This window comes from Xenopus laevis, chromosome 5S, assembly GCF_017654675.1.
Source record: "Xenopus laevis strain J_2021 chromosome 5S, Xenopus_laevis_v10.1, whole genome shotgun sequence".
Lineage (NCBI taxonomy): Eukaryota > Metazoa > Chordata > Amphibia > Anura > Pipidae > Xenopus > Xenopus laevis.
In genome coordinates this window covers 82,195,433-82,209,665 of record NC_054380.1, presented here as the reverse complement: position 1 = coordinate 82,209,665, position 14,233 = coordinate 82,195,433, and the positions used below count along the sequence as shown (strand labels likewise).

Here is a 14,233-nt window from a genome sequence, read left to right as displayed (position 1 = left end):
TGTTATTCTTTCATATAACCAACAGATGGCGCTGTGTGATATTGCAGTCACTGTTATTCTTTCATATAACCAACAGATGGCGCTGTGTGATATTGCAGTCACTGTTATTCTTTTATATAACCAAGAGAGGGTGCACTGTTATTCTTTCATATAACCAACAGAGGGCACTGTGTGATATTGCAGTCTCTACCCAAGCGAACTGTTGGTATAGGAATGATTAAAAGTGACTGCAATCTTAGCTACTGCCCGCTGACCCAAGTATAAGCCTAGGTAGACTTTTTCAGCACATTTTGGATGCTGAAAAAATTGGCTTATACTCCAGTATATACGTACAAGTCTCCCCAAAGTAACAAATATTAAGTAAAATCTCTACAAACAATTATTAATCATTGACTTTCTTCTTGCTAATGTGATGATGGGTCACAGGTAAAGTAGGGGTTATATGTTTAATAAAAAGCTGTGACACAATAATATCAACAGGTGCCGATTATAATTTATGTGATGACTATGCACCAGTACAGAAATGATATTTGAAGTGGGAAACAATAATAATGATTATCACAAATCAAATATGGAAAGTGTACATCTTGCTAGAAAAACACTTTAATTCGATCTGATTAAACCATTATTACATTGTGCCATTTCATAAACACATCATGGGGCACATTTACTAAGGGTCGAATTTCGAAGTGAAAAAAACTTCGAAATTCGACCATCGAATTGCAATAGTTCGATATTCGAAGTTTTTTTTTTGATTGATTAAATCCTTCGATTCAAACGATTTAATCAATCGATCGAACTAATTTAAAAAAAAACCTTTGAATTCTAAAAACGTAGCCAAATACTGGCCATAGGTTCTAGGAGGTCCCCATAGGCTAACATAGCAATTCGGCAGGTTTAAGGTGGCAAAGTGGCGGTCGAAGTTTTTTAAAGAGACAGTACTTCGATTTTCAATTGGTCGAATATTCTAAGTTTTTCAATTCAAATAGCAGTCGAAGTCGAATTTGGCCTATTCGATGGTCGAAGTACCCAAAAAATTACTTTGAAATTCGAAGTTTTTCAATTCGAAAATTCACTTTGAATTCACTTCGACCCTTAGTAAATGTGCTCCTATGTATAAAAACTGATATTGAATAAGTTTTATGCAGTTAATGGATTTTTGTACAGACTACATCTAAAAGATGTTTACAGATATAAAAGACACACATTTGAATAAAGATATGATTGCACTTAAACACACCTACTTACCCAAACTGATTCTTCTCTAGCAGGGTATTTTCCAATTTGTGTTTTTCCACTGATATAAATGCCAATAACTGGAAGTAGTCTTCTTGTCTCAATTTCATGGTCATCGACATACAGTGTAGTATCCTCTTCTGTTACCAAGAGCCGAATTTGGTGCCACTCTTCATCAAACAATTTCTGTGTAAAAATGAATACAGATTGTAGAATTTTTCTCATGTAGCTTTCAGCATGATGAATATTATAAAGCTTATGTACAAAGGGTCTGGGTTTCCTAGTGATGCACTAGTGGTCAATTTCACGCTATATTGCCCTCTTACATGACAGACTTCTTAACTGACCAATGTCCTCCACAATATATTTATCAGTGGATTTCTCTTACTTTTAAGAAAGCAGTACACAGTACTAAAGAACTATAGCTAAAGGCAACAACAAAAAACAGCAGTTCTTTAGTAGACTTTACAAATAATAATGGAAAATGACTCCAAAAATGAAATATAGCAGTTTCCCATTGTTTATCTTTTTAAAACAAACATATATAGATAATATTTACATATTTACATATTTAATATTTAATATTTACAACTTGAAGGAATTACATATTGCTGCCTTTATGATGCCCAAGTATAAAATGAATTACCTTAACACCCGGTGTAGTAAATGTGATGACCTGTGTACCATTATCTTGGTGGGTTGTAGTAAATGACAAAGTTTTTTCCTCCCCATTTAATGAAACAGCAGTTTGTGTGGAACCATCAAGAGCTAATATTCTCCACAGATCCCATTTTTTCTTTATTTTGAATCTCAGGGTGGAAACAAATACATAAGAAGGAGGAAGACCTTCTGGAAAGACATTTCTGTAATTAAAAGGATGGCATATTTAAGCACATTTAATAAAGCAATAGAACCATAATACCTGATCTTTTTAAACATATTACTGAATGCCTTCTTTATAATAAAAATGTCTACACACCGTTTTAGACATACTGAAATATTGTGGAGTTCTTTAACTTACAACTGGCAAGTAAGCTATGTCAACCAAGTAAACAAAAAGGTGGTGTCAAGCTTGACAGTGATGGCAAAGTTCTGATGGACTGGACAAATAAAAAATAGCTCACAGAACTTTGGCCACACCCCAATTCAGGCTTAAATTTCAGTGCTGTGCTGCTTGATTCTTTGGGACAGATTTACTAAGGGGCGAAGTAACTAACGTTAGCAAAAATTCACCAGCGTGACATAATTTCGTTACTTTGCCGATTTAAGAGTGGTCGTTGGCATAACTTTGCTAGCGAAGGAGATAGACTCTAGTGGTAATTTGCTCCCTTACACCTGGCGAATGGACGTAACTACGCAAATTCACTAAGATGTGGATTTTACTGAATGTTATCTCTTGCGGCAGATTTGCCTTCGCCACCTCAGATCAGGCGAAGTGCAATAGAGTAGATAGGACTTCCTCAAAAAATGGTGCCAGAAAACGCTGGCAACTTTTCGTTTTTCAGTGTGATAGGCTGCAAAGATCGTAAATTTTTTCTGGGGTACCCGGCTTCCCCCTTACATTTCCTAACATAAGGCACATAAACTATACACTGGGTTCATGTGTAGGGCAATATAACAACTGTATTTTATTTTATTATGGTTTCCCGGGCTTGTGTAGTGTAATGTATTGGCTGCAACATATATTGTACGTCCATTGAACTTTAACAATTAGGCAACGCTAGCGCAACTTCACTTCGCCTGCCGCAGTAACGCTAGCGATACTTTGCAAGCGTTTGGCACCCTGGATTTTAGTGAATCAGCGTTGTCCTTGGCGAATTTACGCCTGGCGAAGTGTTGCGATGCGACCAAAGCCGTAGCTGGTGAATTTTCTGAGGTTAGTGAATTTGCCCCTTTGTCTGTGACCAAGAGAGGTTAGTTATCAGGAGTTGAATGGTGTATGGGGGGGGAATAGCGGGCATTTTGCAACCAGTGATTCTCTTATATAAGCATACTCTTAATAACATAATATATTCCAAATACTCTTCCTGTTTTAACTTTAGATTTTGTGAATTATACTGTAAGTAAAGTTATTCATTAAATATATTTAGACTGAAAACCACAAAAAATATCTGGAATAACCGGCACCTACTTTCCACAATGTTTATGGCACATGGGAACAAGAACTTCCAGAATATAAGGGCCTCGGAAAACTTTTAGTTCAGGATGTTTGGAGGCCGGAGGGTGTACAAGAAGGAGAAAGAATGTTAATGTTCTTTCTCTCTAATTCCCATCTTCTTTCATCTTCTAGGCCATCAGTTTTCTTTCATTTCATCCACACCCTTTGTTGTCACATAATTCAACTAAAATACCTTTTATGATAATAAAAGTCCTACAAACAGATTCTCCAAGCTAATATAGATTCTATTCTATCAATTGAATTTGACCAGTGATTACCCTGAATATAACATGTAGGCTTATTATTTGTGACATATATAGATACCAAAATAGCTGTTAAACTAAACAAGCAATAGTGGAAACAGGCAAAACTGATCCAGTGATCTTAATTTGACAATTGTAAAATACTTGAAACAAGATGTCATATAAACCATATAACAAGAGCATGTAATCACCCTGTAAATTCTGTGAGGTCGATCTGGGAAGTTATATCATAAGCTTTGTTTTTAGGGCTAGAACCTTCAACTCTCTTTGCTTTTTTCTTATTTATACCCAGTCCTAAAAGTATATCAAATCCTTTCTCGTCTCGTGCGGCCACAGGAATTCTTGTTGGGCACACAGATTCTGTAATAATAAAAAGACAAAGATATTGTAGATTATAACAAAGTTTCACTAAGCGCAGTCCAAATAAGAGCAAATGCCTCTCTTAGAACCATTCTCCCCAATAATATTAGGTAGCATTTGGTTTTTGGTTCACATGGGTTACTGCACCTGGGCAAACTTTGTGAATTATATTTCTTCTGCGTCCCTCCATGTCAGTACACATGGGCATCATTGCCCCTCCCAGACCTGGAGGTAGGACCTATAACATAGCCAATCAAAATTAATCATGACCTATAAGACCACATGACTTACTCCTCATCACTGTTATTTTTTGTCCTACTGGACAGGGAGGTAGGATCTCCCTCCTCATACAGTTTTTGTTTTTGTATTTTTTGTTTATTTTTTTACCTCTGTGTAGACACAGAGGGATGGTTCCCAGGTAATGGAGAAGAATTCACCTGATGCCCCAAAAACACATAATATATAAAATATCACATATTGAGAAGAAATGCATACCCATGGGCATACCCATGGTCGATGGTAGATGACCTCCAGTCCCATTAGGCTGGTCCAGCAGCTGATCCATGAGCTTTTGTATGCCCAGCTCAGATTAAGTGGTTGGTGGAGCTACTGGGCTGTACCAGCAAGGCCCTACAATGGAATGCTGGATTAAGATATCCTAGAGTTAATGTTCATCTGGTTAAGTCTTCATTAGGTGTTTATCAGCATTGAGTTGGTGGAACTTTGGCTGATCTCTGGTGTGGAGTTGACTCCGGTCAGCACTGGTATGAGCTGCTTCCATTAAGCTGCAGAACTAGGCTAGTGTGGACCAAGTCTTTTTAGGATGTTGTATTCCTATGCTTTAAAAATGTTTGTAGTACAAATGTTTGCATCCTGACGAAGAGAGGGTTAATCCCCCCCGAAACGTTGATGCACAAGTGGTCACTTTAAATAAAAGGGGTAAGCTCCCCACCTGCAACATACATGGTGTTGTGCTATTCTCTTAAATCTTCTACATTGTACTGACGAGTGCCGACTGTCTAGAGAGATCTGCACCACCAGGGCAGGAAACATCGTGGAAAGGGTGAGAGGTGCGGTTCATCTACACACCAAGGGGCAGATTTACTAAGGGTCGAATATCGAGGGTTAATTAACCCTCGATATTCGACTAGGAACTAAAATCGTTCGACTTCGAATATCGAAGTCGAACGATTTAGCGCTAATCCTACGATCAAACGACTGAAGGATTATTCGTTCGATCGAACGATTAAATCCTTCGAATCGAACGATTCGAAGGATTTAAATCCAACGATCGAAGGAATATCCTTCGATCAAAAAAACGCTGGCAAGCCTATGGGGACCTTCCCCATAGGCTAACATTGACTTCGGTAGCTTTTAGCTGCCGAAGTAGGGGGTCGAAGTTTTTCTTAAAGAGACAGTACTTCGATTATCGAATGGTCGAATAGTCGAACGATTTTTAGTTCGAATCGTTTGATTTGAAGTCGAAGTAGTAGTCGAAGGTCGAAGTAGCCCATTCGATGGTCGAAGTAGCCAAAAAAACACTTTGAAATTCGAAGTTTTTTTAATTCGAATCCTTCACTCGAACTTTGTAAATCTGCCCCCAAGTCTTTTTAGGGCTATCCACCTAGTGCTGAGGGTCATGTATTTCTGCAGCACTGGTGATAGATGCATACAAGTTGTGGTTAGTTTCTGATCTGGATATATTTGTTTCCTGGTGGTTTCTAGGGTGTTTTAGTTCTGAGATGGCTGGTGCCATCATTCTGGTTAGGTCCTATGGGGCCTTTTGTTTTAACAGTTGCAGGATTTTAGTTCTTCCCCAGGTGGGGTTTTATGTCTGTTGTCCCCAGGTGGGGTTTTATGTCCATATTGCAGGTATCCCTCTAGTCGCTAAGGGAACCCTTTAAGCAGACTATGGCTATTCTTGCCAGTCTCTGTAATTTAGTGATTGGTTTTGTAGCTCTTGTTGTCAATCGCTTACCATGTCCTAGGACATGTCGTTCATGTTCTTGTGCCTTTTAACTACCTTTTCAGGGACTATACATTTTGTCAGCTCCCCTGTTGGAGGGATGTGATGCTGGCCTTATTACTTAGGGGCTCCTTAGCATCAAGTTGGTTATTGCCTTATGTTGGTTGTTCCCACCCCTTGTTTTGGGGCATGACTTGGTAGATCCCATGTGTACTGACATGGAGGGACGTAGAAGAAAATGAGAACTTTACTTACCTACTTGACATATATTCCTTTTCTTCTAGTTCCGACATGTCAGTACAGGGTTTTCCCATCCCAAGTTATTTTAGTTACTATACCGCTATGGCAAATGTATAACAGTGGTCATGTGGAATTAAAGGTCATGATTCATTTTGATTGGCTATGTTATAGGTCCTAACTCCAGGTCTGGGAGGGGCAATACTGCCCATGTGTACTGACATGTCGGGACTAGAAGAAAAGGAACTTACGTCTAGTAGGTAAGTAAAATTCTCATTTTCATATAGGGATTATGTTGTTTTCAAAATGCTCCTTATACACTTAAATGCACCTGGACAACCTATAGCAACTAATCAGCTATTTTTAAGCCAGCAACAATGAAGTCAAACCTGTGATTGGTTGCTGTTTTTTACTGCCCACGTGCAGATTTGCCCAGTGTTGATAAATTATGTTTTATTTCATTAATCACATTGTTTACAGTATAAACATGAACAGTTTAGTGAACAAAACTTCTTGATTATAATAGCTTTTAGTGCTTTACTGCTTCAAGGTCTGGAAAAAAACTGTTGTTTAAAATAAGAACACAGTTAAAAGAAAATGAGTTAAAACATATTTAACTGTTATTGGCAGTTCTGCGTAAGAGTACAGATAAAGGAAAACAGAGTAGATTGCTAGAAATATTTTTTTCTTATCTAAAAGAATTTGTGGTTAAAATCCTGTTTTTACTACTACGGTAAAACAAAGTGATTACCAGTGATGCAATTGCACCACTGGGGATATGAACTATCCACGAAAACATTTATTAGCTATCAGATTACACAGAGCTTTCCGAAAGTATTTGCCATTTATTATATAATCTTATATAAGCACTATACATATTAGTAACATATTATATTTGATTTGCTAAGCAGCACAGTTTATGGACTATTTTAATATGAGGAAAATCAACTATTTAAATTCATTCTCCAAAAAGATATAGCAAGATTGCACACTGAAAAGAAAGCTGTGGAGCTACAAATGCAGGGGCTGCATAACAAGGGATCCAAATAACCAGCAGCCAGATTACACTGGTTTATGTTTAAAGATGCAGCTGTTTGGTTGAGAAGGAATGAGTTAAGGCAGAGGAAATCTGGGCTGGTGGTGGAGAAATAGAGGGAATTGATGTCAGGGGAAACATGAGGCAGAGCTCTCTCTGTAATATAATTGTAGACCCATAAGTGTAATGGCCCTTACGGCTTCATTCCCTGCCAGTGCCTGACTTTCCCTGTTGCTGGGTTAAAACCCATGTAACAACCTATACATTATTTCCATACCCCTTCCATTGGTTCTAGGTTGTGGCCACTTCCTGCAGTGCTGTAACAAAGTTATTTGCAGGGAGGGGCACTTCCTCTTTGGCCTGCAGCAGTCGAGCTGGGCAGTGGATCCATAGAGCCTTGAGTCAACAAGGCCCCAGAAGAAGTCAGGGTACAGGTACCTGTGAACGAGGTGTGTGAGCTAGTGTGTAGTGTAGCTCCTGTTATAGCACTCTATAGAGAGAGTGAGACAGCGAGGCTAGTGAGAAAGAGCAGCTCAAGCTCCAACTAGGAGGATAGAAGGGAGTAGCTCTCCCCCAGGCTTTGCTTTGCCTGTAGTGAAGGGGCCGCAGTAGTGAAGGGGCTGCAGTAGTGATGAGGGAATTAGGCTATGGTGTAACCATGTTCCATGTCTGCTGTGGGGGTCCAAGCCACATGAGGTACTGAAATCCTGGAAGGTGATCTCTCAACTCCTTTGGGCTATGCCTAGTGTGGTGTGTCTATATGCTGTCTCTGCTACACCTGTGAATGTACTTGGAGATGTATTGTAGCTACCTCCTGTGTGAGTATTACAAATCCCTGTGGCATTTTGTTTTAAATAAAACCTTTTCTACTGTTTTGCAAAGAACCCCTGGCATCCAACTCTATTTTTGTATATTTGTGTGTAGCCCATGCTCTATAACACTAGTTGGTATTCGACTAAATACAGCCAAATAGGTGCTATGTTTAGCGCCCAACGTGGGGCTGAGACACGTGAACTGCAGTGCATTGTCACTTTAAATTTTGCTGACAGTCGATCCAGTCGGTGCCGGACCCGATAGAGAAAAGGCACCTGTCTGTATGACACCCTAAGTTATTGGCCGTGGGTTCGGGTTTGGGGTTCTCTTCCGATTCCCCACTGTTGCCAGTTGTGCCTGTACATTTTATTTGCCATTTGGTGCTGTTATATTTTTGTGCGCATCCATGTTGGCATCCTGGATATTTTTGGCATGTGCGGCTGCTTGAGGAGTGGAGCGCCATCTTGGTGAAGGGAATTGCTTCTGCCGTGCCTGCCCATTTACCTGAACTGCGCCCAAGTCCTGCGAGATCTCGGCGGCCATCTTGGAAGTACCACGAGGCGCCTCTGGAACATGATCTTGACGGCCATTTTGCAACAGCTTACAACGTATATGGAGGGCAGGGCATATAGCTGTATGAGTTCTATCTTGGAAAAGGATAGCAGCAAGATAACTCTGCACAATCCAGAGGCCATCATTAGTTCTGCATATTACCAATACAGCGGCTGCTATTATGGTGGATATTTTGCAGACTTTAGTGAGACCCACCGCGGCGACTTATTCACTTCTGTGTTACCCACACGTGGTCCTGACCGCGGCAGCGGTACAGCAGTTAACCCTGTGGGGTGCATTTTTGCCTGTTCCCAGGTAAACCCGTACCATTTCTACAATGGAGGAGGAGGGATGGGACAGCTGGGGAGCATCCACAGCTGTTGAACCAAAGGAGGAGACTTCCTCCAAAGTTGCCCCTGCTGAGACACGCTCATCACCCAAAATGTTGCTGTTGTCAAGTTATGGACACAAGTGAGGGGTGGGTGATGTTTAAAGTGCTTTGTAACCAAGTTTATGTTTACAGCCAAGCACGTGCCTGGGTGATCCATGGAGGGACATCCAAGAGTGTAAGTGTGTACCTGGTGATCCTGATCAGTAGGAATCTCCCTAAGTGAGTGGTTGTAAATATGAGTTGCAAGTAACGGTAACTGTTATTGCTATATAGCCCATGCCCTATCACACTAGTTGGTATTTGACTAAATACAACCAAATAGGTGCTACATAATGTTATTAGCTGCAGTATATATATAAACATTAACTTCTCACTATACTTCTGGCTTTGGGGGTATAATTATTTGGGCAGCTGCTTATTAGTATCTTGCTGTATTAGCTATTTTACAGCAGTTAATCTCACTGTAGTCACCCAGGCAGCAGGGAAATCCATCAGCTGGGGCCCAAAAGGCATCCTCTGTATTAAATAGCAATCCAGCCTGTGACACTGAGCTGCTGCTACTGCAACTCACTAGAATATACAGAGAGCAGGAATTAGAGTATACAGAGAGCTGTAGTTGGATTATACAGAGAGGACAGTGAAGAAATTGGGAATAGGGCAAAGCCTGAATACAGTAACTTTACCAGGCTTTGCACAATGTTTCTTGCAGTTTCACGGCACTCAGCTTGCATATCAGTTGGGGGGTAGACTGCCCAGATTTGTGCGAGGCCACAAGGGCCCCCGCCTAGGGCGGGATTAAATAAAAGGCAGCATGCCGCCCAGTCGCACAGGTTGTTTGCTTGATTCTGGAGCGAATGGATCGATGGAATTATGGAATGCGCCCAATCCTAAAGGAGTGAGGGGGGGCACCAGAAGATGCTGGCCTCTGGGAACCCTAAAGGAAAATCCAGCCCTTGGGGTAGATGCAATTTCACCATGTCTGTGCAAGTATATAGAATTAGCAGCCCCCAGTATTATATCATACAACCTGCTTATTATAGTTTTCTTTTGTGCACTGAAGGTAGAGGTAGGTTTTCTATATTTATATATTTAAGCTGATCACTTAGCTCCATGGCACAATGCTAGCCTTCATTTTCATAGAGCTTAGTTTTGATCTTCTGGGCAGAAAGCTGTTCCCCACTGTCAACATAACATTTGATGGTCACCTGAGGGGGGGACAATTGAGCAGTAAGGGTAAAAGCAATGAGAAACTTATTTCCACCATCCCAGTCACAACAAGGTTATCAGTTATTTCTTTCCATTGCTAGTTATCACTACAGTGAAAAGATCAAAGCTTAAAGGGAATCTGTCGTCATTTAAAATTTTTTTTTTTTTTTGCATTTCTATAAAAAACACACATCCATAAACACTGTCTGGCAAATAAAATGTTAATCCACAAATCCATGCATAAGTTATTTTAGTTGTATTTTGTCATGGGGTAATGAAAAGCCAGGTCGCACTACGACATGAGAATCTAGCTGTACACTCCCCTCTCTGCCCATGCGTGTGATGTTTGGAGGAGAGCGGTCACATGGTTTGCAGGGAAGCAATTACTTTCACTTTCCTAAGTCCTGCTCTACAGCTGCACTAGCAGCCCCTCCTCCCACAGACACTATCAAAGCTCCTGCCGTTCTGTACATTTGATCTCTGCATTCCTTTGGAGGGGGGAACTTTCTCTCCTTGCTGCCTTCCTAGTTTGTTTTACTGGTTACTAGATGAGGTAAAGGAGCTATGAGTTCCCTTTGCTATCCACCTCACACAGACCTTGCTCCTTTCCTGCCTGCAATACTTATTTTTTCATTAACTACTTACTGCCTCCTTTCTCCTGAGCTATTTTAACCCTTCCTAGACTTCCTCTTAAGTTTTCCTGGTTTTCAAGTATGTCCTCCTTATTTTATCCTTTTTTTCTATTCCCTGTCATCAGTCCTGGGAGTGTACTCCTGTGTTTCTGCCATTCATTTTTGTGTAAACAAATATAAATAAACTATCTATATAAAATATTTTTTCCAGTGCCCAAAATGAATTGTGTGTGTATATATATTTATTTATTTTTGAAACGTAAGTGGGGGCAGTGATCACAGGACTATCTTATTTCAGTCCTTCTGAAGTGGTGTCAGTGAGAGCTTATCTTGATTCCTGCCTATTGTTCTATTGACAGACTCGGCAGACAAGGCTCTATTTACATTACAGCAGTTTGTAGGAGGGAGGGGTAATGACATCACTCCAACTTGCAGTGCAGCAGTAAAGTGTGACTGAAGTTTATCAGAGCACAAGTCACATGACCTGAGGGCAGTTGGGAAATGTCAAAATGTCTAGCCCCATAGCAAATTTTGAAATTAGATATAAAAAAATCCATTTCTTGTTTTGAAAAACGGATTTCAATGCAGGATTCTGCTGTAGTAGCACTATTAACTGATACATTTTGTAAAAAAGATGTTTTTCCACGACAGTATCCCTTTAAGGAAAAGTGGTTGGTTGACTTATTTTTGGTTGTGCCTCTGAAGGGAGGTCTCTACACAGAGGATGGTAGAGCATAGTAGAGCTGTTGGGTGACCTTACTTTCTGAGCTGGACAGCTACTGCTGGAGACCGGTCTCCACAGTGTGGATGGACTGCTACAGAAGCAGCATTGTATGGTGGTAATATGGCCTGACCCTCTGAGCTGGGCCTCCACAGCGTGGAAGGGCTGCTACAGAAGCCTCATAGTAGATTGACCAGTCGTACCTAACCCTAAGAGCTGGGTCTCCACAGTGTGTGATTAAGCTATGGAAGCAGCATAGTAGAGTGGCCAGTTGCACTTACCCTCAGAGCTGGGCCTCCACAGCATGGAAGGGCTGCTATGAAAGCAGCAGAGTAGAGTGGCCATTTGACCTTTCCCTCGGAGCTGGGCTCTCTGAGCTGGGTCTCCACAGTGTGGAAGGCAGCTACGGGGCTAGCATGGTAAATGTTTGGTTGACCTTACCCTCGGAGCTGGGCAGGTGCAGTTGAGGGGCCCCAGAGGAGATGGGCAGGCTGACCTGCGCTCCATTGTTATTAAAAGAAGGGAAGTTTGGTATCCAGGATGCAATCAAATGGCCTGCTATGTTAGCATCATAGTACACCACATGGGCAGAGTAAATGGTAATTTGTAGCAAAATAATGCCATGATTTCTTAGGTCAGATCTCCTTGCCAATGGCATGTCCTAGTGGTTTTGACTTTTGTGCTCATCCAGTTCTCTAGCACTGAACTATTCAGGCTGAAATGGCAGGCAACCTAGTGGGAAGTTCTCTTTGCTGTAACCTGTCCAACAATTATACTCCCACAGAGGGGTAGCTGGCTTTGCTGCCAATTGCACATGGTCATAGATTATTTAAAGGTATTTCAATGAAGGAATGCATTTATTTATGTTTTGCATACATATGATATATATATATATATATATATATATATATATATATATATATATATATATATATATATATATTGTACAAATAAGGTCCGCACTCTCATGACTTAGGAAAAGTTAAGAATTTTTTTATTCACATAGGAGACTGACGTTTCGACCTCTTCAGAGGCCTTTCTCAAAGTACTGACAGAGATTACAGAAATGCTTTAAATACAGGTTTAATTTAAATGTTGGTGTGTTTTGTAATAGTCAAAAGTGAAACACCGGATGAGTGTATTGTTTGAAACATGTATAGACAATTATGTGACGTATACTGATGACCATGCTGACACGTCTATTCCAATTTGACTAATGTTCCCGCCATTTCTGTGTATTTAAAGCATTTCTGTAATCTCTGTCAGTACTTTGAGAAAGGCCTCTGAAGAGGTCGAAACGTCAGTCTCCTATGTGAATAAAAAAATTCTTAACTTTTCCTAAGTCCTGAGAGTGCGGACCTTATTTGTACAATATTGAATCTTATTTTGGACACTGCACCCAGGCAACTGTGAACCTTGTGTCGTGAGTGCCGACTCCTCCATTGACTATATATATATATATATATATATATATATATATATATAATATATATATATATATATATATATATATATATATATATATATATATATATATATATATATATATATATAGAGATATATATAGAGATATAGAGATATAGATATAGATATAGATATAGATATATATAGATATAATAAACAAAAAAGTCCAGGCGACTTGCTTCTTATAATTAAAGAAATTTTTTTTTATCAAGCAAGAATATGCTTGATAATATATGTTTTAAAGCTCCCGCTTCTTTATAAAGCAATAAAGTTTACAATGATCTCCCATCCTTAAAAAGGTTACAGCTTTAAACATGCCCACAAAGGGGTGGTATAAATTCAAACGCAATATATGACCAATCCCAATAAAAGGAAAAAGTTCACCCTTAGCATCAAAGTATTCTCATGTGAAAACATATTAGCCGATTGGTCAATCAAAATGTATCACAGTACAATTGTATAAACAACACAGTGTAAAGATACAACATAAATAAAGGATGTGTAATAATATCATAGTCCCAACCTCTACCTAATATGCATATGTTACCTAGTTTACTGTACTAGATGAAAGCATACAGGTCATACTCTCTATTTAACCCCTTGGGGTGTAGTGTTTGTAATGTACTGTATGTATCCAAAATTTTTCTCTTTTCTGGAGTTGCAGGAGTCTATTGCCCCCCCTATGTGGGGGGGGGGCAATAGCTTCCAAAACAAGAAATCTGAGGGTTGCTACGGAATGTCGTGCTAGGTGAAAATGAGCTGGAACAGGTAATTTAAGTACCTCTTTCCTTATCGTGGATTTGTGTTGGCTAATGCGATCACGTATAGGTTGGGCCGTTTCTCCAATATAAGCAAGACCGCATGGGCATTTAAGCATGTACACCACGTACTCAGTGTCACACATAAAATGACCTCGCAACTCAAACTTCCTCCATGTTTGTGGAGGAGTAAACACATTTGTACGAATCACGCTAGAACATTGATTGCATCGCCCACATGGAAACATGCCTTTCCTTAAGGGTGCTACAAACCCTCTGTATTTGGCCCTTCTGGGTACCTAGATCTGTCTTAACCAATCTATCTCTAAGATTCCTCATACGTTTGTAGGATAGCAATGGTGGTCCCTGAAATTCTGGAATAGTAGGATAGGCCTTGCACAATAATGGCCAATGTTTATATATGATATGGTGAATTTTGC

At 40.0% G+C, this 14,233-nt stretch overlaps 1 protein-coding gene across 1 annotated transcript in view; it reads right to left on the bottom strand.

Annotated features, from left to right (window-relative positions):
* Positions 1–14,233, bottom strand: part of col21a1.S (collagen, type XXI, alpha 1 S homeolog) — a 96,828-nt gene that overhangs the window by 59,866 nt on the left and 22,729 nt on the right. Inside the window, exons 4-6 of the mRNA XM_018265550.2 lie at positions 3,849–4,017; positions 1,883–2,099; positions 1,249–1,422 (exon numbers count right to left, since the gene is read on the bottom strand). Of these exons, the coding sequence (XP_018121039.1) occupies positions 1,249–1,422; positions 1,883–2,099; positions 3,849–4,017 (560 nt within the window). The remainder of the gene's footprint in view (positions 1–1,248; positions 1,423–1,882; positions 2,100–3,848; positions 4,018–14,233) is intronic.